Raw genomic sequence first — 26,063 nt, forward strand, 5'->3', positions numbered from 1 at the left:
GTATTGGTTATAAGACAATAAATATGATGCATAATGATTCCATGTATAATGACGTGCTTATAAGTTCTGTCTGCTTCCATTTCTCTCTCTCTCTCATGATTAGATAATGTTTACTGTAAGGCCTTGCTTCCTCCTAGCATTACAAATTAAGTTTTACCCCTTGTCTGCATCACAAACTCAGTTGTGTCTTCTAGTAACTAATCAATCTGGTCTGAAACGCTGTACAAATGTGTGGTGTAAGTGGAGGAGGAGCGTGTGTGAAAGCCATCACAGATGCCCAGTTGAACAAGAAGTGGAAACTTTGAAGATAACGAGGAAACATGCATTGTGTCTTGAGGCTGAATTAAATTAGCAGCATTGACAACCTCGGAGATAGGCAGAGATGACCCTCTCCCCATCGTTGTGTCTCAATCTAGGGGGGAAGTTTGACAATCGCCATCAAAAGATAACTCTGGAGAACACAGATTAACACCTCTTAAGCACGACATTGCAATATCCATAGACCCAAATAGCAATGTACACGTATAAGAAGGGGAGGTCTGGCCATTGGAAATATGGATTCGGTCCTGCAAGCCAAGCCTTAGAGGAGTCTCAGGAGGGACCCCAACTCCTTGCTCAGTCAGCCTTGCCTGGCCAGTGAGGAGGAAAAGGGAAAGGGAAAGGGAAAGGGAAAGAAAGGAAAGGAAAGAAAGAAAGAAAGAAAGAAAGAAAGAAAGAAAGAAAGAAAGAAAGAAAGAATGCATGTGCTCTTTTAATTTTGTATTTGCAATAAATGCAGCGCATTGCCTTTTCCCCTAGAAAAGATCCCGTGTGCTTCTTATAGGTATAACATTTTTTAATTTATTATATTTTAAATTAGAGATGGGCCCAAACTTAGACCATGTTTCTTCAAGGACATATTTCTCCATTTTAAAAAATTACTACTAAACTGTGGTACATCAAGACAATCTGTAAATATTTCTTATGGAGTAACTTGTTTTCTAAAAACAAAGTCCACAAAATGACCAATATTTTGTAATAGAAAAAATTAAATAATCCTGAAAAAGTTGATTTTACTGCCATGATCAAAGTTGACACACAACATGAATATGGGCTTTATATTTATTTGCAGTCTATACAAACCTTGCTGCTTCCTTGATAGCAAATTCAATGAAATATTTCTGAATTTCCATAGGTCCTTGCACTTCCTCAAGAAGAGTGAAGATTTTTTCATAATCTAAAATAATCCAAACAGTTGTGTCAGTCACGAGTGCAGATTTAAGAAACTAATCTTTCAAATGTGGCTTCAATAAAGATCAGACATGAGATGAAATGAAGTTCAGAATTTCACCCTTCTGGGATGTCTGAAAATATATGCAAAACTAAAGACAGAACACCAATTTGTGTTTGTGAGGCAACTTAAGATTCTTCCTTTAGAAGGTTCTCCATTTATGAAGCATTTGCCACTTAACCAAAGTTTATTAAAGATATTTTAGCCATTGCATGAAGATCACATGGAAGAGCTGTGTAATAGTTTAGATTCAATCAGAAGTGAAAACAAAGGCAAAGCTCTCATTTTCCCAGCTATTGTCATATTTTAAAGCTACATATTTTGGCAGGATTAACAGATCCAAGACTAGACCAGCAGTGGAATTTATAAATTGGGACCTGGGTACACTGGCAGAGTCACATTGAAACAGACTTCTACAGCCCACCAAACTAAACCATGACTGGTTTAAGCCATTGCTCCTAGTCTTTTCAGATTTATGAGTACTTCACAGACTCAAAATTCCCAGTATTTTAATTACTGTATTAATCATAATTCACAATGCATCACTAGAAGCTTCTGTAGCATAATTTGGAGAAGTCAGTCTTAATTCTTAGTCAACGACAGCAGCATGCTGCTACAATCTTTGAGAAATGGGAAGAGTTGAGTGTATGTGAATCATACGAGATACAGATCAGTCTACTGATAACTTCAAATATACTACTCAAGTGTTTTTCCCTCCAAGAACTAAGTTTTGAAGCTCATTCTGTCCTGCGAGGATGGCATAATCACAATCAGAAGCACAAGCTAGAGTTGCTTTTCCTCACAGGACAGCACCACATTTCTAGAAATCTGAGGAAATTAACTAGTTGACTAACAGAACAGTCAATGCATTTTGCATCGGCTATTTGATTAGTCAATAGGGCGCCTCTGCCTCTGAAGTATAGCAACAGCCCTAGGGCTGTTGCTACACTTCAAAGGTAAAAGCTCCCAGTGGAGCCCACGGTCAGCTGGGGACTCCCCCGCTGACCCTGAGCTCCATGCAGAGTAGTGGCTTTGATGCCAGGCTCCCTGTGGTGTTTCAAAGCAGCAGTACCGCACAGAACCCAGGGTCAGCGGGGGAGTCTCTTCCACAAGAAGGCAAGGTAGACAGGCAACATGAATTTCCTGTGCAAGAAAGCCCTATGGCTAAAATGGCCACCAGCACTTTCTTGCACAAGAGAGTGTCCACAATGCCATGGACGCTCTTGCACAAACGCACATGGCAGTGTGGACGCACTCTTGTGGAAGATCTTTTGCACAAGAACTCTTGAGCAAAACAGTTCTTGCGCAAGAAGCCTGCAGTATAGACATAGCCTCAAGGTATAAATTTGTAATCTAAAGTAATTAATTTTATTTTAAAAGTAGTCCTTCCCAAGATAGACAGCTGATACTTACTTCTTCCAGGCTTGCGAACCTCCTTCATCACTTTTATTTTGATATCAGCATTGTTTCCTTCTAACATAGAATGTGTTATTTGTAATGAGTTTGGCACAGTCCCAGAAGTGGATTCTACCACTATTTTTTGGTCATCAACAGGCCCACTGTAATTTAGAGGTCCTCTAACAAGTGCATTGGTAGCAGCTTTATGATCCAATCCATCTTCACTTAAGCAATTGAATTCATCAGGTAAAGCATCCAAGTCATTCGGTAGCAGATCATCATCTACCAGAGCAGCAGGGACGGATGGAACCATTTGCGTAGACAATCCATCAATTAGTTTGTCTAGGGACTGACAGTTTTCAGCCTTTTTCTCTCCATTACCATCTTGAACTACATTGCTGTTGGCATCTGTAAGTTAAATTATACATCATAATCAGTCCATAAGTCTATCATTTAAATGCAGACTCCTGTAGATAACTTTTAAACAAGAAATGGAAATGATCTCTTATTTCCCTCCCAGTGCAGCACGGTCCCAACAATACTTTTAAGAAGTTTAAAGGGAGGCCCCATTAATTTGGAAAGAATCAAGACAAGGTCATATGTAAGGACTGACTGCCAAACCTGTGGGTACATATGCCCCAGGACCTTGAGGAAGCAGGACAACCACAGGATTGGCAAAGATGCAGGGCCCATCAGCTCCAGGGTGAAAAGGCAAGCTAGCTGCCAGGTGGACCTTGATGGGAGAAGCAGCCAGACCTTTCTGCTTGAATGGTAGGAATGTGGCCCTGTGGCTCTTCAGAAGTTAATATGCAGCTCCTTACATAGGTACCAATCCAGGGCTGGAGCTACAGGTGCCAACTTTCCACTGGGCTGGAGGGTGCTCACAGTTCAACCCCCAGCTCTGCCCTAGGCACTGTCCCCCTCCACCCTTTCCCCCTAGGATCCTGCCACTTCCTACCCTCTCCACTGAGCCTGTCACACCCATGCTTCCCCGCCTCCAGTGTCTCCCACTGAGAAAGAACTGATCCCAGTGGGCAGGAGGAAAAGGAGGAGGAGGCACTGATCGGTGGGGCTGCCAGTGGGCGGGATGGGCTGAGAGTGGTGATGGGGAGGTGATATGGGCTGGTGACATAACTGTTGCTCTTTGGTAACGTGCATTGGTAAATTCCAGCTCTCTCTCAGATTTAGATTGGCCACCCTTGCCCAGCCTAGATTCCTCCAACAGAACAGAGCCTCCTTTGCCTGCTGAAAGTACGTGAACTCCATGAAGCTTCCAGGCCATCAGATGGACACTGGCAGCTAGGGTGACAAAAGCAGCTGTGGTCCTAGGTGATCAGATACAGGAGCGATGCAAAGTAACTGGGGCCTCCACTAACAGCTCCATGAGCAGGGTGCTGCAGTGCCAGCATGGCCACACTGGTGCTATGAATATGGATTGCTGCCTTGTCCCTGTAGATCTTGAGCAGGATCTTGTGCACAAGCAAAAATGGCAGGAATGCATACAAGCAGGTGTTCCAACAAAGACAGCAGGAAGGCATTTGTGATGGAGCCGGAGGGGTGATGAGATCGATGTGGGGAGTTCCCCACCTCTGACAGATGGTGAGAATGACATCTGACTGGACAGACCACTCATGGTTGTGGAAGGACTTTGAGGTAGTCCGACAGCTCACTCTGAGATCCTGGAAATGGAGTGGGCTATGCAAAACTGCCCCAGCTGAAAGGCTTCCTACTACTGGGGAGAGGAACAGGCCCTGCCGGTTGTGCTGTCCATCGTGACTCTCATGCACTGACCCTGCATGCTAGCCAGACCACTTTCACTTCTTATCAACATCAAAGGAGCGGAGCTGAAAGTTCATCCTGGGACTAGAGGCCCTGAGTTTGCCGGTTGCTGGGGATGGTGCTCCAACCCAGCACTGACATGCCCATTACCAGTGACAGAGAAGGCTGCGGCCTGTGAAAGGGGACTTCTCTGCACACCTCCTGCTGATTCAGCCACCAGTTGAGGGTCTGGAGGACCTGTGCCCGTATGGCAATGACTGAATCCAGACTGTCATGTCCTGGGTGAAAGGTTCACATGAACCACGCCTGGAGAGATCCAATTCACATGCTGGTATGCTGCACCATGAACATGCAAGAAGCCATGTAGTCTCATACAGTCTCTTGCAGTGGTGGTAGGGTCTGTGACCTCCCCCCACCTTTGGGGCTTAGAAAATAGTGGGAGTAGAATCCTTTTCCACTTAGATCCTGAGGAACCTCCTCCATCGCTCCTGTGGCAAGCAACGTGTGCACCTCTTATACAAGGAGTTGCTCACGAGAAGGGTCCCTGAAGAGAGACGGCAAAGGGTGGGGAGATAAGGAAAGAGCAGAATTGGTAAGAATGCCCCAATTTTACCATGTAAAGAAACCCAGCGATCCAGTTATTTGCATGTACCTTCAAAAGGCCTGATTTGAACCTGAGGATAGTTGGTCAGGCCCTGGACCTGCCAAGGTCGTGGATCGAAAGGCTTACGCCTCCCGTTCCTGACCCTCCTATAAAAGTCTTTTTTTTACAGGGGAACAGGAGTGCTGCTGCTATGGCTTAAAACATTTGCATTGGGTTGCTGGGGTGTGCTTGCCCAGCGAGTTCATAGTGGCCTGAGAGTCCATTAAGCTATGGAGCCAAAGGATAGGCCCTGTAGGATCTGTTATATCTTGGGAGGAAGCCTGAGGCCTGGAGCCATGAGCAACATCTCACGGTGGTTCCTGAGGCCAAGGTGCACGCTGTCAAGTCTGCAGCATCCAATGAAACTTGGAAAGAGATCTGTGCCACTGCCTTGCCCTCTCAATGATGGCTCCACGCTTCTCTCAGGAACTCCATGCTTAAATTTAAGGAGCTGGTGCCAGTGGAGTTCCAGGAATTAAAGTTCTCTCAGAGGTGGGCAAACTTTTTGGCCAGAGGGCCACACTGGGATATGGAAATTGTATGGAGGGCCATGAATGATCACGAAATTGGGGTGGGATACAGGAGATGGTGAGGGCTCTGGCTGGGGCTCACAATGCGAGATTTGGCATGCAGACGGGAGCTCTGGGCTGGAACTGGGGTTCAGAGGTGGGAGAGGGCTCTAGACTGAGGCTGAGGGGCACAGTCTTTGGTTGGCCTTCACCTCCTTAAGTAGTTCCCTGAGGCAGTGGCATGTCCCCCTTCCAGCTGGCTCCTGCTTCTGGGAGCCACAGGGTGCAGATTAAGCCCCAAATATCGCTCCCCAGCAGAAGCTTATGGACCTTATTAAAACAGCTGACAGTCAGATGCTGCCCAAAGGCCGTAGTTTGCTGGTTGGTTGACAATACTGAATTGCAACCCCCCTAGTCTGCCCAAACAAATCTAGGAGCTTGGACACCTTAGACTTAGGTGCAGGGCCTTGTTAACCTGACCCCTCCTTTTTATTCACCAACATTGGGTCTTCTATGAGCTGACTGAAGCCTGCTGCACTCCCTGTATCTAGACCCTGCCTCCAAGCCCAAATTCCAAAGATGAGGACAGGGACCACAACGGCCAAGGCAGTGCAGAGTAGAGCTAGAAAACAGTGCCCTGTGGACTCAAAAGGTGTCTGGGGTGGAAGGCAGCTCCACCTTCTTAATACCTGGGACAGGGAGTCCAATGGCACTGAACTCAATGGCTCCCCCTTACCAGGCTGATACCGATGGTGCCGACTCCTTAAGTCTTGGCACTGGACACTCCTCCTTGGGACATACCCCACTTGCTGCCTCCAACAGAGTGGTTCTTTGAGTTGCAGATCCACTTTCTCCTTGCTTCTGGTGCTGTCTCTGTGGAGTCTGGGAATAGGCCACGTGCTAGAACCAGGTGGGAACTTTTTGCCCAAATTACTTCCATGGTGCTGGTTCTGCCACGTCAGTGCCAGGACTTGCCATGCTGAGGCATCTTGCTGTCTTAGAATCATCCCCATAAGGAGCTGCTTCAAATGGAAGTCATGCTCCCTTTTTGTTCTTGCACAAAACTCTTCACAAATTCTTCTCCTGTCTGCCTGATGCACCTCCTCCAGACACTTGAGAAAAGCATTGTGAGGGGTCGCCAGTTGGCATAGGCTTAAAACAGGACTTGCAAGTAATGCTCCTTGTAATCTTTTATATGCAGATTTTTTTCCATGTGTGCAGAATAAATGTTCTCATGTGCAATGTGCACCACCAACAGAAACAAAAAAACAAGCTGTGGAGATCCTTGTAATCAGCTGGGTGGCATCTGAGTCTCTCTCAAGTGGCTGCACAAGTGCACATATTGCAGGGAACACTATTTGCAAGATATGCTCCGAGCTCCCAAGGGAGAATATGTAGAAGGGGAAATTCCCCACTCCCAATAGCTAACAGATGTATTACACCAACTAAAATTATAACTAATGTTAACGACAGTAACTGAAAGGCTAGGGAAAGGAGACCTTGCTACGCAAGCCATCACAGTTCCAACAGCCATCACTGGTCAGGTTGGTGGAGTCATATATGAAGTGCCACGAAAGCACCACTTCAGGGGACTCCACAGCTAGCTACAGCGCTGGTAGGAGAAAAACGTGCACATGACAACCGACTGGAATCGATTATGAACACTCTGTCGAAGAAACTACAATCTTCTTACTGAAATTAAAACACTTATAAAAATGACAATATAACTCTCTCAAACTTATTTAAGTAAGTTTCCTGAACTGACACTTACACGTGTAACCAAAGTGGCAGCATTCTGAACTGCCGTTTAGCATACCTTTGTGAGCTGGGATGGCTTTGAGGTTAGGAGAAGACAGTGATCCTGAAGCAGAGGGTGGTCCTTTCCCGCCAACGTGATTAGTTATAACAGGCGGTGATTGTGGTCTTCTCAACAGTGGTGACATACTGCGTCTTCTCTTTAGTGATGCTGGAGTGTTGGGTTCTCCTGGACGCTTAATTTTGTTCTGAGGCCCAGCAACAAATTCATCTGCTTCATCAATCATCATACCCTGGAAACAAACCATCAAGTTCTATTTGAAACAGATCTTCCACTAATATAAACAGAGTAACTCTCCTCAACTCAACAATCAGTCTAATCCTTTGGCAGCTTAGAGACTAACAAATGTATTAGGTCATGAGCTTTCATGGGAAAACCCACTTCATCAGCTAGCTTTTACTACGCCTTGTAGCGATCTGAAAACGCAATCAGAAGTTTCTAATGTAAGTCTGCATTTGAAATACTGCGCCCAGCTTGGAATGGAAAGCACTTAAAAGCATCACAAGCCTTTGTATTCTCCAACTATGCTGCATCTTAGACAATGTACCTAGAGAAAGTTCTAAAGATGGAGAAATAACTCCACTCTAACCTGACCTGTCTGAAAAAGTTAAAAAGCCTGCCATATAAAGTACTGGTGGGGGGGTGGGGGGAAGCAGGAATGTTGTTCCTCCTACCTTCTTATCCTGTTTGAAAGGATTGCCAAATGTATGAAGCCTTTTTGGTTGGTCTGGATCAATCTCCCGAAGAGGCGAAGGCATCATCTTCAGGTATTCCTGGTAATTTCCCATTTGAGCAACAGGAACGCTATGAAGGCAGTCTGCAATGGAACAGCATGCCATTACTTAAATCTATTTTAAAACCACGATGATATTAAGAGCACACACATTTTAAATGGGTGACATTAACCCTTATGTTCTTAAATATTCTTATGCGCCATTATGGGACTAATGAAGGATGTGTACCATGGGGAGTGATAAGGCAGTCAAACAGTTTACTGGACTTGGATAGAAAGAGTGAAGAGAAATCTTTCTTATAACATTGAAGATGGGCTGACCATTTATCAGCCACCTCGGGGAAGTGCCCGTGAGCACCAGCTTTGAGGGGTGCTGTAAGGCAAATTGTAAATAGTGTGCCCATCCCAATGTCAGGCACGTGCGTGCACAGGCACGCACGCATGCACACTTTTCTACCACAGGCAGTTGGATAACCCTACTCTCCTTGAAGCCTATGTTTAAATTTAAAGTCAGCATAGAATTCTCCAAAATTGAAGCTGAAGTGTCCCTTTGTTGAATCCACTCCCCAGGAAGACAACAGGCATGCTGAACAGCATCTGAGCAAGCCAGCACACTATGCATAGACAAACATCTCTCAAGCTCATCATCTTACTTCATTATAACCCCAGTGTAGATGTTCACTGGTAGGTAGAGAAAGGTAACTATTTACCTTCATCCTGTCCAAGGATAAGCTTGTGTGTTTTCAGCAGATTGGTTCTCATTCTAGTTAGCTGATCTAGAAGACTGCGACGAGGAATATCGTAAGCATTTCTGAATGCCTGTGGCTTCAAATCCTAGTTTTAAACAAAGCATATATATTTCAATTAAGCCAACCAGACAACCTACAATGGGGGATTTTAACAGGTTAAAATTTATGAAACTTGTGTTCTCCACTGGTGGACATAACATAATCGCGTTAGCAACTATGTACAAAACACGCCTCAGTACCAGTACAAAACACGCTCTCAGCTCCACCAAACTAACAACCATGCAAACTCCAGAACTATCGGATGTATCTTTCTGCCAAGACTGTCACTTGAAAATTAGTCTTTTGTTCACTTTCAATCAGATCCTCAAAGCATCTGCAGAAAAACATTTATCTACTTTTATCCATATGTATACCTAAACTGTGATATCAGTAACTTAATTCCTTTTACTGTAGAAAGAAGTTTTTAAGAATAATTGCATTATGTGAGAGACAAGCACAAGGAGACAGCAGTCGTGCATACCCACAATGTAATGTTTACCTTGTTTAAGAGTCCTATATGGAAGCCAGCAAATTCTTTAACATTCATTTCAGCCAGTCTCATCGAAGAGTCACCAGTGATCCCTTGTAGTAGCTGCTTAAAATCTCTGCTATGAACCATGGAGAGGCCACTGGAGTGATTTTTCACTTTAATTCCAGTCTCTTGTGGAACTTTCTTACCCACCAAACCTATTATCCGCTCCGATTCAATTTTTGTCTAAAACAGAATTGCATGGTGTTAAAGAAACAATCAATAAGTGCAAGTATAAAACTCAATTATTTTAAGAGGTCAACCGAGCTATAGTTTGACTCGCAACTGCTCAAGAAATTGAGAATTAAATATCCAGGAAGAGTCAGTTTCCAGGCAACCATAACTAAAGTATGCCAACACAGAAAGTTACTGCATTTCTGCTGCAGAGTTAGAGATTTACAAACACTGCTAGTTTTGCTGAAAATCCAGCAGCCATAAAAAGGAAGTCACTGAGGAATTTGTTTAAGGAAAAAAAACCTGAGTTGAAGTCAGAACACATTAAAGATAAGCGTTATACCACCGGAAAAACTAAATGGTTTCCAACTTTTGGGGTTGCCTGACAACTTATTTTAAGTAACATTTAGTGATAAGATTGAAATGTAAAAAATGGCATGCCATTTGCTTCCTTACTGAAAGCTAGTAAGTTAAAAAAAAAAAAAAAAACCAAATTATGTCTGCTATTTACACAGAAATTTAGTGTGATTTTATTGGAGGCGTGATCTTATTTAGATGTTTACATTAAGCATTTTTTACTTCTGAGAGTGTAACTGCATCCACTTTCATATTTACAAGGTAATAACTTGTTCCCCCAAAGAAACTTCCTTTTTTATGGGCTGGTTCCCTCACGATTCAGTATTAGGGAAGAACTCTTAATGTAAGACAAAGCAAGTACACAACATTTTGGACATTTCTTTATACCAGTGTCTATATAATTAGGGATGTTAAATTTAGATTAACTGTCTAATCAAAGTCGATGCAAATTGCATCAACTATTCAATTAATCAATAAGCTTTCGTCTTTGAAGTGTAGCAGCAACAACAGCCTCAGAGCTGTTGCTACACTTCAAAGGCAAAAGCGCTGCAGGGAGCAAGGGCCAATGGGGAATTCAAGCAGTCCCCAGCCGGCCCCGTGCTCCGAGTGGCGTTTCAAAGCAGCAGCACTGCATGGAGCCCAGGGTCAGCTAGGGACTCAGAATCACCAGAATCTCCATATGGCGCTGCTGCTTTGAAACGCCACGGGGAGCCTGATTTTAGTCTCCCCGGGGCATTTCAAAGCAGCAGCGCCACATGGAGCCTGGGGTCAGCAGGGGTGTGCAGTGCCCAGCTGGGCCCCGAGCTGCACGCGGCGTTTCAAAGCAGCAGACCCTGGGCTCCACGTGGTGCTGCCACTTTGAAGCACCCTTTTCTTTTTCCCCCTCCTTGCTGCCTCTTTCTGATAGAGGCAGTGGGGGGAGGGAGAGAGAGGCAACTAGCTGACTAGCATGTCGACTATCCGATTAGCATTTGCTTATCGGATAGTCGATTAGTCAACTAGTCGTTCACATCCCTACATAAAATGCACATACATTTTCATCCAAGTCACCTGTTGTACATTTCTTTGAACTAGGAACCTTAATGGGTGATGCTTACCAGTAACTGATTAACTGGCATCCCCATAGGTCCAGGAGCACCCAACTGGGCTGGAGCTGCACCCCAACCCCCCGAGGGATCCTGCTTAATCAGGTTAAATGATTAAGCAGGCTTTTACACCCCTACTGTGAAAATCACAATAGTGACCTCAAGCCATTTTGATCCTATATGCCAAGTACATAAGAACATGTATGTTCATCAAAAATCCACAGGTGAATTTATATGTAGTGGATGGATGTTCACTCATATCAAAAGCCTGCTTGAAACTGCGTTTTTTGAGGTGGAGGGGTTTTTGTTATATTTAAATCCGCATTATTTCCCCAACATAGACCATAGGCTTTGAATTATCTATTTCTAAATAATCTTATGCTATTAGACGAATACCAAAAGATGTTGCATAACAGCCCAGTCTACTGGACATATGGGAGGATACAGAGCCTCACAGAGAAGAGGGCTGGCCAACAGGACATCACAGGTAAAATGATTTCATCCTGCTGAACTTTCAAGAACGAACTGAAGATACAGATTTGATGTGTTCTACTGCTCTCTCATATATATATATCCATGTGATGGGAAGATAAGGGGGTTGAATGGGTGGGGGACGGTATCAGATGACCCTGCCTCATGTTGACCTTTTCTTTTAATGTCAACTTATAGACAAGAGTGCTATTCTGTATGGTCAAGCCACAGACATTTTAGTAATGCACATCCAGAATAGATCTTTTTTGCCTCAGTCACCAGCGGAGGCACCGTTTAAAATGGCTAAGAACAAGCAACTGATTTAAAACCTAATGATTATTAGCAGTAAAAATATGAAGTGTAGTTGGCAAGTCTTTAGAGGAGAAATCAAACAGATACTTAAAAAGATAACCAAGAAAAGTAAAACAAAAACAAAAACAAAAACAAACACCCACTTCTTCCCACCCCCTTCTGTCACACACAGAAGTCACAGTGACTGGCTCCAAAATGGCTCAGGCGTTTATCCATAGAGCTACAGAGAAAGTATGATATAACAGTGGAAAACCCCAGAGGGATTAATTTATGTATAATCTGAACACAAACTAAATAATAATTAATGCACTTCTAATTGCAAAGGTTTTATCAATACTACCTGTTGGCTGAGTTTTTTAAGGTAAGAGATAACACTGTAACTAAGTCCACAATCTAAATTATCTGATATCAGATTTGGAGCTCCCATCATCCTTAGGGCTTTCTTTAATGGCTATAAGGAAAACAAAATACACAACAGTAAGAGAATAAATCTTCAAAAAGTTTTTAAAAGATCAATTATAGGAAACTAGGGCACATGGTTTAGTGCTCTAGCTTTTTGCTTTTGGAAACTAGAGTTCAAGTCTATTTAGGTAACACGTATGATGAGTTTGGTGGTCTAGCTAGCTTGCAGTGGGCTTTACGCCACATTACCAGCACACCATGCAATATGGTACCACTGGCAATTTTCATTCAAAGGCTCAGTACTGGAATAGCCGGGATGATGCAAGTCCACATAGAGGTGCATTGCCCAAGCTACGTACAAAAGCTTATGCTGTGCCCACCCTCATCTGGCTTGTTGGGCCAGTTCTGTTAGAATCACGTTCCTGAGGACTAGGAATTCAGACACATTAGTAAGTATAAACAGCAATCAGCAAACCCTCTACCAAATTACAAAGGTAAGTGTAATACTCACTTCTGACAAAGCAATTCAATCTAAAGTATATTTTCAGATTGGTAAAACTTTTTATTAGATATTTAAAATTAATCTTAAAATGTTTACTGCTGGTTTTTTTTTTAAATGTACTATCCTTGACACACATAAAACAAACATATAAGGTTTACTAACTAAAAATTCACAGATAGTGTTAAAAATTTTAGAAAAAAGGGACATAATATTCTAGTTACCAGCCACGATTATTTCTACAATTAAAAACGAAGGGGGAGGGGGGACGACTTACCAGTAAGTAGTAAGGAGGCATTGTTTTTAAGTAGCTGTCAAAAGCCTGTCGCCACTTCAGATTTGGCTTAAGTTTGTGAACCTTAAATAAGTCATCTGCAATAGAGAACACAAGATTTGATTACATAGCCCCAACACTAATTTTTGAACATCACTGCAATAAGTCAGTTTTCCTGTTTGTTTTTTTCCAAAGGGCTTTCCCATAACAACTACTCTTAATCTTAGATTCAAAGGGTTTGCATCCCCCATACAAACTATTGTTTTGACACCAGAAACCATGCCCGATAATATTACAGAAATCTTACAGTGGATGTTGCCTACATGAATTCACAAAGTAAACCGGACTGTTTAAATACTGCACACAGATAATTAGCTGGAGGAAGGGAGAGAAGATATGCATAAGAGCAGCTTTATCTCCCTCAGGTCCTTTATCAGAATTCCTCAATACAAGTAAGGATTCCCCAAAATAATTCAAACCAATCTACATTAATCAAGGCTATTTCTCATATTTCAAGAAGCTTTCATGCATTCAGTCTATGCTAAAACTTCAATCCTAACATGATAAGATGAAAGATATGGAATTGTGGCTGCATCTCACAGCAGGAGCAAGCTCTACGACAGATTTATATGCTGTGCTGCCAGACAGGCTATAATTTGTAACCACAATCTCCGAACATTTGCCATTGCAGCATAGGTAAAGCTCTCAAAATTCCTGTGCTGCTCTGGATTAGCCCATATACTACATTATCATTCCCTGCCCTGACACTATTGATTTGAGATTTCATAACCTTTGCTCGGCAGCTCTAAAAAATGCTGGCAGAAAGGAGGCTAGAGAGTTTGGATGACTTGGAGAACGGACATCGAGTAGAAGATTGGGCAAGGCTACTGGAGACAGGGACACAGAAGGAGGTTGTAAGAAGACATGATATTTCAGGGAAAGTGTTTTTTCCTTGCTGAACTTTCAGGAGGCTCTATCTGAAGAGGCAGATTTTACTTGCTCAGGGATGTGCATAAATGGAACTTGTTTCACATATTTTCTATCTTCTCACACTCAAGTCCATCTTAACTACAGGTATTTTCCAATCTAACTTAATTCTGCATCAAACCACCACCCCCTGCCACAGCAGCTCCAATTACTCTATTTTCTGGCCTGAAGAAAATGGGGTGAATGTTTCCAAAGAGTTAAAGCTCCCTTTTCATCTGAGCACATTTAATAATTGGCAGTATTATCTAATTAAACCTGTGTGAACTTTCTATGCTTGGATATCTGTTGTTCATTGCAAATACAAAACAATCCTTTTTAGTTATTGCAAAAAGAGGTCTATTAATGTTCATATGTATTTAATTATTTCATAGCGATATGATGGTGTTTCACATAAACTTGACCATATGGTCCACTTATACGAATTCAACAACCCAGTGGGAATGCAAGCTACAAAAACAAGAGACTGTATCAGAAGTTGCTATCTGCAGTATAGATATCACGGTATATTTTATTGGTTTCTATTGTACACACACACTGAAGAGACAAAAAAACCCTGAAAAGCATTCAGTGTCGTGACATCAATATTGTCGTGTGAACCACAGGCCCATGATCTATTTTATTAGTGGTTTAGTTCCTCCCTATTAAGAAGGTTCAGGGCCACCAATGGGAGGGAGGTAGTTGCCCCATGATTTAAAAAGGGCTCTGGGCTCCCAGCCACTACCAATGCTACCTTGGCAATGGAAGCACCCTTTAAATAGCCACAGCCCGCCTCTTCAGGAGGCAGGGGAGCAGGGCGTTGAGGAAGAGGGCGTGGTGCAGACTCCCATCAGCTCTGAGAAAACTTCTTCCCCATTCATAAATAGTATGTTTAATATTTACAATATCCATTGGCTCAGCTAGTTAAGGGAACCCATATTAAGAGTTTGCAAATTTAAATGTTTGGATATCAAAGCTGCAAAATGCTGTTTCAACAAGACTGTATGAAATATAAACAGAGTTTGACACCAACATTTAAGAGTCACCACAGAATCTTCATTCTGTCTATACTTAGAGCCTAGCATTTTGGGATTGCCAATATTGTAGAGTGGAAAGCCAGAGTAATAATTCCTACCCTCCAAATGAGAAATAAAATGGCTACAAGTTTCAGACAGTACGTAGGAGTTGATCTCTATCCCTCCCATCCCCTCAGACTTCAAAGAGAACAGAGTAGGTTACAAGAGAAAGTTCCAATATCTGGGTGAAATAATTTGGTCTAAGATAAAAGCCAAAATAATTGAAGGCAAGAAGAGTTCCAATATAATTAGTTTGTTCATAACTGTGATAAGGGGAGGAGTAAGCTTTGAGCTGCTAAAAATTCATAACAATTTTCTAAGACTGGTATGAAATTATCTGAATTTCTATATCCTCAGATTTCAAGCCAGAGCTTTTAAGCCTCTGAAGTGTACTTTGCCATGGTGCCCAGTCAGGGCAGTATGCCAGTCTCTATGTAAAGAAACCTAACAATTCAATAACAATCATTCCTTTCATCAAAGGATACTGTCAAGCAGTTTAAAATTTATCATCAACCAAAAGGTTTTAAGCCAACCCTATTCATTGTATTTGTTTTAAAGACATGTCAAATTTGCCTTCCTCTAGTCTCCAGTAGACAGTGGGGCAGAACCTACAGTGTGCTGAATGTCCTCGTTTCCACAGAAGATAATGGGAGCTGAGGACACTGAATATTTTACAAGAAAGGCTTACAACCTTCAGGATAGGTTCACTTGTTTGCAAGCTAATACTATAAGAATTCAAGAGATCTAACTGACTAGGAACTGAGTGTCAACAAAGATGAAATTGACCAATCTTTCCTTTTCTTGGTTTAGACACAGAAAACGCTCTTTCCTTCCTCTCTCTGTCCCACCCCCACCAAAATCAGCATATGGTGAATGGCAAATTAGATAATTTTAAAATTCTCTATTAGTAACAGATCAGGATGCTGGCTTACTTTTAATTAAAAAATGTGGCAAAAAGGTCGACACCATTTAATTATACAGTAGGAGCCCAACTATCTGGGAAGCCTGTGTGATAACAAATTTGTTCATATAATAAGTTTGCATAACCTGATGTCAATATAAAAATGCTTTAACAGATTAAATTAAGGTAAAAAGAAAAACAGTGCATCCATATTGCTGTAACGTTCTGGTCTTTTACACCTTTGAAAGTGTGACTTTTGTCTTCCTCTAGTGACTAGTCTACATATAGACATTTATGAGCATACTACTGCCTTTGAACTAATGGACATAGTCCTTTAATTTAAAAACAGTAGAGGTTCATGATTTACATCCAAAGGTCATGGCATGACCATCCCCATAGATAGACAAGTCAAGGGCACTGTTATGCAAGTATGGAATAATCCATCCCAGAGGTACTTCCTAATTCCTACTAATGTAAAAGTAGTATTGGCTCTATGATACTGTGCAAAAACAGTTTGTTTACTTCACGGCCTAGAAAAAGGCCATTTTTGGATTTTCAAGAATAAAGTCACCTCTTGCAGACTCTCAAGAAGTCAGTAGGAGCATCATATGAACTGTCCCAAGTCAGCAGCTCTCCACAGAAACCCTATACGTTCCAAAACACTCAGTCAAGTGCATCTAAGCACAAACATGGGGCTTGAATTGATTTCCTTCTGGCATGTTTTCCTATTATCTTTTTCTCCATCACCTCAATGACTCTTCAGAAGAATATCCATGGCCCTGTTCTCTCATCAAAGCTAGCATTCCACGCTAGAGCCTCAGTGACTAGGATTAGTCAGGAAAGACTTGTGCAAATTGCTCAGCCAAGATAAAACCCTAGATTCCATCAATATCCTTGATCTGATGCATTTCAATTTTATATTCCTGGCTTTGTTTATGCTTTATGCCTTGGCTTTTCTATTAGCCTGCTCTTCTGCAGACAAGGATGAGATCCGTAAATGCAAGGGCCTTGATTATTCTATTTCAGTGGAAGCATTTCTTTGTTAGAAGACATTGGAAAGTGGTGTTACGCAATTACCAAGACAAACAGTTGCTAAGCACAGGTCAGAGGATTAAAGTTCTATTGGAAAACATGAGAATTCCAGCCCTGGGCCCAATACATATAATATCACCAGGGACACATCCAAGTGAAGAGTACTTTCAGAAGCAAATCTTTTCTATTTCATTGTTCAGAGAAACTTGGAGAAGAAACAGAAAGAGTTGGGACTTGCTATTCAGGGGTTCTTCTGGTCTTCAGAGAGGACAGCCTGCCAAATTAGAACACCATAGTTCTCTGGCACTCAGTGCAAGCAGGAAGTGGAGTATGCGTGCGCCACATGCACTAGCATGACCCAGAGTGTCAGTTTTTGGCTTTGTAAAAGCAAGAGCATCCCTTTCTGAACAATAGACCAGAGTTTTCTCAGCCAGATACCAATATACTAACTTGCTCAGATTATACCATCACACTGGCTTCACTATCACATGAATGGCCACCCCTGTCAATTGCACTCACTAGTTTCCCGCAAAGCTTCAGATTCCAAAGTCAGTCTTAAAATTAACTCTTGCTGTCAACAGGCCCCTATATTGCCCAACGTCAGGTGCCACTGACGTATGCACTCTCTCTAAGATGGGGGCCAAATATAGAATCCACATTTCTGTTCCTGAGAAAGCAGAAATGGTAAATGATCAAGTCTCTAACTCAGGGCTACTCAACACGCAGCCTATTTACTTGCAGCCCATGATGCAATTTGGGTTTACGCATGCGGCCCATGGGTGGGATACTTTGAACATGGCCTCCACTGGGAACACACTCCACAATGATGAGTCAATATAATGGTCTTCTGTTGAGGTGTGTTTTAGTAGTTAAATTCCTGGACTGTCATTGTTCATTAAAAGTGCTGTCATATGGGTGGAAATCAGGTAAATATTGCATTTTATTAATATCAGCAGAACTGACAATGGAGCCTGTGTGTTGTGTAGTCTTGCAGTCTTGCCTTACTCTTTGTATTCATGCCCATCAGTGTGAAATAAGCTATTTGTATATATTTTAATATATATTTGCATGTATATGCAACTACACTTAAGCACATGGCATGTGCTGTGAATATCATTGTGTCCCCCGGGGCTTCCAAACGTGAGTAGCCCTGCTTTAATTATTGTTTATTTTTACATTTTCTAGTAATTGGTCCCGGCACCTCACTTCACCATCTTGACAAAATCTTATTCTCAACACTGGTGTTCAGGGGCTTCCTCACACCATGCTTGCTTTTCCTCATTTTCAGTCCTGTCCACTCTGTTCCAGAACGTCAAATTAAAGAAAGGAAGCTACTCACCCATGTGCAGTAATAACAGTTCTTTGAGATGTGTGTCTCCATGGGTGCTCCACTGTAGGTGTTGGGTCATCCCTGTGTTGCAGATCGGAGTTTTGCACAGCAATAGCTGGTTTGGGCCGTGCATGCGCATGAGGCACCTCGTGCCATTGGTGTTTCATGCATCAAGTACACTACCCAACCGCTACCCCTCAGTTTCGAAAGAGAGAGGAAACAAAGAGCCCCTACAAAAACAGGGGAGGAGGATGAGTAGTGGAGCACCCACATCTCAAAGAACCATCGTTACTACACAAGGTGAGTAGCTTCCTTCTCTTCCTCTTCAAGTGATGCTCCCCGTGGGTGCTCCACTGTAGGTGACTTTATAGCAGTTCTCACATATGATAGGATGGTGGGTTTCAGAGTCACCTGTTGTTGACAGTGGAGAGTACTACTGTGGCTAATGAGACAGCATTGGAGAGATGCCCAAGAACAGCATAGTGTTTCATAAATGTATGGTCCGATAACCTTGTGGTAGCACAGCAAATGTCCGAAAGAGGAACCCCTTGTGGAAAGCTCATAGAGGAAGAAACTGTCCTTGTGGAATGTGGCATGGGCAGGGCAGGAAGAGTCTTGCCCCGTAGAGCGTAGCATTGCATGATGCAGGAGACAATGATGGTGAATATGCATTGTGAAGGAAGTGCCCTGCGTTTGCACCACTCCGCCGCTGACACGAATAGTTGTTGGGAAGTGCGGAAGTCTCTGGTACGATCAATGTAGTACACAGGAGCCCTCGGAATGTCCACAGTATGCAGGAGAACCTCTTATGCGGACAAGTGAGGTTTAGGGTAAAAGGTCTGGAGAATAATCAGCTCATTTACATATAAGTCTGAGGACACTTTGGGTAAAGAGGATGGGTGGTGAGTCCGCAAAACAACAGCATCTTTGGTAAAAATCGTATAAGGCGGAGCTACTGTAAGTGCTGCAAGGTCACCAACCCTGCAAGTGGACATTATTGCTAGTAGAAAAACTATGTTTGCAGTCACGAGAGATAAGAGGGCATGTAGCTAAAGTCTCGAATGGAGCAGAGGATAATGTATCCAGTACCAATTCTAGATTCCATAAGGGTGGTGGTGACCTATGTGGTGGGGAAAGGTTCTGGAGATCCTCTAGAAAGTCTCTGATGATAGGATGGGCAAATATAGAATGTCCTTTCACGGGTGGGTGAAATGTATTGATAGCGAGATGAATTCAAAATGAAGGGAGGGACAAATTAGATTGTTTCAAATCCAGGATATAATCCAGGATGACATGGAGTCATGTACAGATTGGAATGCCTTTGTTCACACCACTTAGAGAATCTTGTCCATTTGTGGAGATAAACAGCACAAGTGGTAATGCACCTATTATGAAGGAGGACTCGTTTCACTGTCAGAGCAGAATGTTACAGCATACTGAAACAAGCAAGGAGCCAAGTTGTCAAGTGTAGACTGTGAGGATGGGAGTGCAGTAGGGTCCCCCTGTTCTGGGTTAGTAGATCTGGATGACTAGGGAATGAACCGGGGGGGGAAGGGTGGAAGAGACATTCAAGAAAGATAGGGAAACCACATCTGCCTGAGCCAAGTGGGGTCTATCAAAATTACTCAAGCATGGTCTCTCCTGATCTTTTCGAGGGTTCTAGGGATAAGTGGGATTGGAGGGAAGGTGTAGAGGAGATGGGCTTTCCAGGGGATCAGGAAAGTACTGACTAGAGATCCCTGTCCCAGACCAGCTCTGGAACAATAAAGGGGATATCATCTGGCATTGTTGCGGGAGGCAAAGAGGTCGATTTAAGGAAATCCCCATTTTCAAGTATGGTTCTGAGGACTTCCCACTTGAGGACTATGGTGAAATGTCTGCTCAAAATGTCTGCCGGGATGTTATTAATTCCAAAGCAGAGATGAAGCAGTCAACGTTATGTTTTTGGCAATGAACCAATTCCAGAGGCAGACTGTTTTCACACACAATGAACGGAATCAGGCACCCCCTTGATAGCTGATGTAATCCATGGTCATTATGTTGTCTGCCAGTGTCCTGACCGCATGGCTGACAGTGTGTGCTCAAAGGTGCTTGGAAGCATTGGAGACTGCCTGAAACTCCAGGAAGTTTATATGTATTTTTGTTTCTTGATTAACCCATCGACCCTGGGTAAAAAGGCCTTCTAAATGTGCAATCTGTGCTGGAAAGGCACCCTTAAGAGACTGGTTGGAGTAGTCCACCACTTCAGAGAGGTTAGTGCATCGGGAGGTGAAGAGGGAGAGACAGACTTGTGGACCCAATGTTTTAAAGAAACAGACAGAGGCCAGCCAACGTTGGAGGCAGCAGAGGTGTAAGCAAGCGTTTTGCACCACATATGTAGTGACAGCTATGTGGCCCATCAACTGTAAGCATGTGAGAGCTATGACTGACAGATTCATGCTAAGTATGTTGATCAGATATGTAATGCCTGGAACCTCTGCGTTGGGAGATAGGCATGAGCTGTGAGAAAATCAAGGCACGCACCAATGAACTCTAGAGACTGTTAGCTGAAAGGTGGACTTGTGGTCGTTGGTGCACGCGACACGCACACACCTAATTGGAATGGACATGAGCAATCACTCGAAGAAGAACCTAGGGATTAGACCTAGGTCTCTTGTTGTAGATATCAGCTGGAGAGCCTCTACCTGAGATGCACCTTTTATGAAGCAGTCACTGAGGTAAGGGAAGATGATGATACCTTGACGATGCAGAAAAGCTGCTACTACAGCCAGAATCTTGAAAAAAACCTCTGGGGGCCAAAGACAGGCTGAACGGTAGGACGCGGTACTAGAAATGCTCAGAGGCTATAGTAAAATGCAGGAGCTATCAGCGGGACAGGCAGATCATCACATGAAAATAGGCATCTTGTAGGTCAAGGCCCGCAAAACAATTTTCTCCCTTGTCCAAAGCTAGAATTCTGGACACGAATGTAACCATCTTGAAACGCTGCTTTCAGAGGCATTTGTTGAGCTTTCGTAAATCTAGGATGGGTCTTCACCCTCCCGTGCATTCCTCCATGAGGAATTAGTTAGATGCGACTATTTCCAAGATCCAGAGGTCTGTTGTGATGGTACCACAATGATGATGGAAAGAACACAGACGATGGTGAAAGACAGCAGAATGACTCTGAAGATAGATTTGGGAGAGGTTGTGCAGGCCCCTGACCAATGTTTTCAAACCTGCTGCTTGTTGGCCTGGGAGTAGAGAAGTGATTATTTTAATACCCGTGGTCTGGAATGACTCCGGTCGAAGGTTCTTTGTTGATTTCTAGAATATGCAAAGTCACAGTGTTATTGATAGGGCGTGTACATCGATATGCCAGGGTGTACATCCCTAGAGTTCTAAGTGTGGTTCCGGAGTCCTTACTCATATGAAGAACTTTGTCTGTTCTTGCTGCGAATAGTTTGTCCTTATCAATCGAGAGGTCCTCAACCTTTCCCTGAAGCTCCTTGGGTATACCAGCAGACAGGAGCCAGGCACTGTATACTAATGATAGAGGTTGCAGATGATCTTGCCACAGTGTCCACAACATTTAAGGGCTATTTGCAGCACTGTTTGAACTGTCGTGTATCCCTCCTGTACTACTGATTTTAACACCCGTCTCCTATTGTCCAGGAGATGCTCCATTAGTTATTACTCCAGACTAATGGCGTTAACGTCACGATTCGCAAGAAGGGCAGAATAGTTTGCTGTACGTAATTGTAGTGTAGAAGAGGAATACACTTTCCTCCCAAAAAGGTCCATACATTTCGATTCCTTATCATGTGGTGTGTTTCTGTACTGGGGAAAGTTTTGACCTTTGTTGAGCAGCACTGACCACCACAGAATTCAGTTAGGGATCAGTGAATAAATTGTTAGGGGTGGGCAATCATTTTTTGCTGGGGGCCAATTCAGAAATTTTTCAAGTGGACCAGGGCCACACCGGAAGGTGCTGGGCCTCCAGCGGAAGGGACAGAGATGGGACACACTTCTCTGCTTCCCCACCCACAGACCATAATTGGTCTGGGGGTGGGGGAGCACCTTTGTTCTCCCTCCAGGTTCCTCCTGGGCACCCATGTCGCTGGAGGTAAGAGGAGAGTCCGTGTGCTCCCCCCGCCCCCAGGACCATCAGGGCTTTGGGGTGGGGGAACGTGAAAAGTTTCCTCCCACCATGCCAGAAGCATGCAGTGTTCGCTCCTGACAGGGCAGAGGAAACTTCATGCACTTCCCCCCCGTCCCTAAGGCTGTGTCCAGACTCAGGGGTTTTTTCGGGAAAAGTAGCCTTTTTCCGAAAAAACTTCACCTGCGTCTAGACTGCAGCCGCGTTCTTTCGAAATTAAATCGAAAGAACGCGGCTTTTCTTTCGACGGCGGTAAACCTCATTTCACGAGGAAGAACGCCTTCTTTCGAAAGAAGGCGTTCTTGAATGTAAATAGGGCTTCTTCGAAAGAGAGCATCCAGACTCACTGGGTGCTTTCTTTCGAAAAAGCGACTTGCTCTTTCGAAAGTTCCGCGTGCAGTCTAGACGCTCTCTTTCGAAAGAGGCTCTTTCGAAAGAGGCTTGCAGTCTAGACATAGCCTCAGCTCTAATTGGCCTGGGGTGGAGGAACGGCAGGACCTCCACTGGCCAGATCCGGCTCGCAGAGGTCCTTTTGCCCACCCCTCCTTAGCAGGGACAAAATATTTCTTGTTGCCCTCTTACTGGGTGGGGGGTACAGATGCAGGTATCTGCCCTATATCGTCTGCAGCCTCCATGAAAGCTTAGTCCATAGGAAGCATGATTTTAGCTCTCCGGGTGGGCTGGAAGTTTTTGAGAAGTCAATGCTTTTTCTCCTGGACTTCAGAGAGCTGCATCTGCTGGGTTGCAGCCACTCTTGAACAGTTTTTCGAACTGCTTGAGGTTGTCAACAGAGAAAACATCTCCAGGTCTGACTGCCTCATCTGGACAGGACAGACTGGTCGGTGGGAGATGTTTCCAGGTTGCAGGGCTCATCCTCCTCTGTTATCTGGCCATTAACTGGACCTCCTCTGTCTCCTGGTAGTCTGCAGCCAGTGGGGTGCAAGAGTGGGATAAAGGAGATGGTCGTCCAGGTGGTGGTGTTGGAGGGGCACTAGAACAGTGTCAAGATAGAAATCATCAGCAACATAGTGACCAGTGTTGGTAGTACCATGGAGAATACCTCCACTCCGTCATCCACAGAGGGTGGTGATCATGTGAATGTATACCTCTATATTTGTTGCAGCAAAATCTAGTTGGTGAGGAAAGTCTGGAGGAGAAGATACTTATGCACTTTTCTGAAACACTTAGGACCAACGGCACTGGGATCTTATGGAGCCTCTAGATAAAGGGGGCAAAGATGGAGAGATCTGCCTCGGTGGTCTTGGGCACGGTGCCATTGGCAGCAGGGAGGTATGTCGCTGTGAAAGTTCACGAACATGCTCAGATGCCTCCCTCGATGCTTGCGAGTGTGGAACTGATGCAGATAATATCAGTGCTGGTGAGAAAGTCGGTTCTGCACTCGAGATGTACAATTATGGTTGGACTTGGAACAAGCTTTTATCAGCACTGATATTGGTGCAAGGGCCTGGGTTGTTGGTGCTGGTGGCGTCCCATGCCAGGATTTTGGTACCTGGTCTTTGTGGAGCAGCTGGGCATGGTGCCAGACTTATTGCCGGTGCTGGCTTGGGTAGATGAAGAGGCTGGCAATGATCTTTGTCAGTGAAATTCTTTTTTGATGCCGTTTTTGGTGCTGGCAAATTTGCCCAGCATTTCTCGGCTCTGGGTGGCTCAGGGGGAGCGGGAGAGTCCCATGTCTCAGAAGACTGAAGAGCCTTATTGAAGACGAGCAAGCAGAGCTACATCTCCCTATCTCAGCAAGCCCAGGCAGTCAATTTGCTACAGTGAAGGCATTTTTGAGGAATATGCACCTCATTGAGGCACCAAATGCAGGAGTGCTGCCCCTTGAAGGCAGACATGGCTTCACAACAGATGTCGCATTTTTTTAAAGCCTGGAGAGCCTGGCATGGCAGAAGTCATGAAAAAACTTCTGTGCGCAGTATAAAAATGTCTCCCTGAGTTTACCCCTCCTGAGGTTTTCTTCTTTTCTTCTCCCCAGTTCCCTGTCTGTCCCGAGGAAGAAGCTGTGGGAGGCTGGGCCATGCAGCTCTGTTTTTGTTTTAAACTGGAATAAACTACTAAACTCTCCTAAACTAACAACACTTAAAATGAAGAGCCCTAACACAACTAACGAGGTAAACAGCCTGAGGTAACTCAGAGGAGAGAAGGCAAGTTCCATCTGCAGCTGAGGGTGACAATGAAGGAATGTGGGGGTGGAGGGCAATAGCATGAGGCACCTCACGCACACGCGCAGCCCAACCAACTACTGCTATGTAAAACTCCGATCTGCGGCATCAGGGCAACCCGACACCTACAGTGGAGCACCAAATAGGAACATCACTCAAAGAAGAACCTTCCCTTATTCACCAATGGAATAGTGAGAATTAACGAACGCAAGAAAGAATACTCTTGTGAGCAACTAGCAACACTTAAAAACACACATGTTCTTGAAAACTTCTTGGCAGACCGAGGACCAATAAATTAGATAGGGAGATTCAGATACAATTTATCTGCTCGTACTGTACATTTTTTCCCTCCACAATCATGGAAAAAAGGGGAGAGAGAAAGTTGATCTGCATTCCATCCTGAGCACTGTTAGTCTCATTCTCCATATGCTTTTCCAACAGAATGGTGGACACGTGAAACATTAATATAGGATCAAGACAAGACATGTGTGACCAGAGACTCTCCTTCTCCCCTGCAGAACACCAAACCCCTGCTAATCCGAAAAAGGAAAGACTGGTCTATGTAATCAAGCCAGCCTTTTTGTTTTTCCCTTTTTTTTCCCTTTTTTTTTTTAAATACAAAAAAAATCCACATCTCAAAGATGTTAAGTATTTTTACAAGTGTCTTTGGAAAGACTGGAAGAGTGTGCGGTCAGTTGCTAAGTACTTGGCAATTTCTTCTATTGATCTGAGGATACAAATTCAGCAAAGAAGCCCTGATTTTAGATTCATCCGGAATGGTCACTTAACCTAATTTCACTAAGCCTCCCATCCCATTCCAGGAATGGAAGTGTTCAAAATATTGGTAAGAAACATTTAACATACATGCATTGGATGTGTCATCACTGTCATGGAAAACATCCTGTTTACAACTCATGCTGTTGAAAGGCCCCACCTTGTCATTTCCAGAGCATTGTGCAATTTAATTGTATAGACAATATACTTGACGTACTGAGCAGCTGAACAGTACTGCACATGTTGCAGAGGCACCTCTCTCACATTCCCATTTTCCTTCCCCCTTTTCACCTCTTAAAATAGAAGGGGGGAAGAAGTGGCAGAGCTGAACTGCAGAGATGGAAGCCAGATCAAAATGACTACACCAAATGTATTTTCATCCACTGATGGCCTTTGCTGGACTAGTAGATCTGCATCAGAAGTGGCAGTTCATCTGATTTGTCAGTTAACCAGCTCTCAGAAAGTGGGAGCTTTTAGACTGAATTCCAAATCCTATAAGATGTTAGAATCATTACCAGGCTGACATACAAACCATGAGCTAATGTTTTCAGCTAAAAGAAGTGCTGATTTGCTGGTGGATGTATGATGAGGTGATAAAGTATATTAGGAGTATAAACAAACATTCTT

The 26,063-nt window shown here is 43.6% G+C and overlaps 1 protein-coding gene across 7 annotated transcripts in view; it reads right to left on the minus strand.

Annotated features, from left to right (window-relative positions):
* LOC102446807 (integrator complex subunit 6-like) overlaps nucleotides 1-26,063 on the minus strand; it is a 72,323-nt gene that overhangs the window by 1,188 nt on the left and 45,072 nt on the right. For 5 of the 7 annotated variants that reach the window (XR_012906938.2, XR_012906937.2, XM_075941020.2 and 2 more), the window contains 8 exons: nucleotides 13,043-13,137; nucleotides 12,205-12,315; nucleotides 9,436-9,651; nucleotides 8,859-8,982; nucleotides 8,090-8,232; nucleotides 7,416-7,647; nucleotides 2,684-3,076; nucleotides 1,123-1,216 (listed from right to left, as the gene is read on the minus strand). Coding sequence is in view for 4 of the 7 variants with exons in the window: in XM_075941020.2 (XP_075797135.1) it covers nucleotides 1,123-1,216; nucleotides 2,684-3,076; nucleotides 7,416-7,647; nucleotides 8,090-8,232; nucleotides 8,859-8,982; nucleotides 9,436-9,651; nucleotides 12,205-12,315; nucleotides 13,043-13,137 (1,408 nt within the window). In the remaining 3 variants the exon portion in view is untranslated. The remainder of the gene's footprint in view (nucleotides 1-1,122; nucleotides 1,217-2,683; nucleotides 3,077-7,415; nucleotides 7,648-8,089; nucleotides 8,233-8,858; nucleotides 8,983-9,435; nucleotides 9,652-12,204; nucleotides 12,316-13,042; nucleotides 13,138-26,063) is intronic. The other 2 variants (XR_012906939.2, XM_075941023.2) reach the window with 1 other exon arrangement.

Source organism: Pelodiscus sinensis, chromosome 13 (assembly GCF_052426305.1).
Source record: "Pelodiscus sinensis isolate ZL-2025 chromosome 13, ASM5242630v1, whole genome shotgun sequence".
In the NCBI taxonomy this organism is placed as follows: Eukaryota; Metazoa; Chordata; order Testudines; family Trionychidae; genus Pelodiscus; species Pelodiscus sinensis.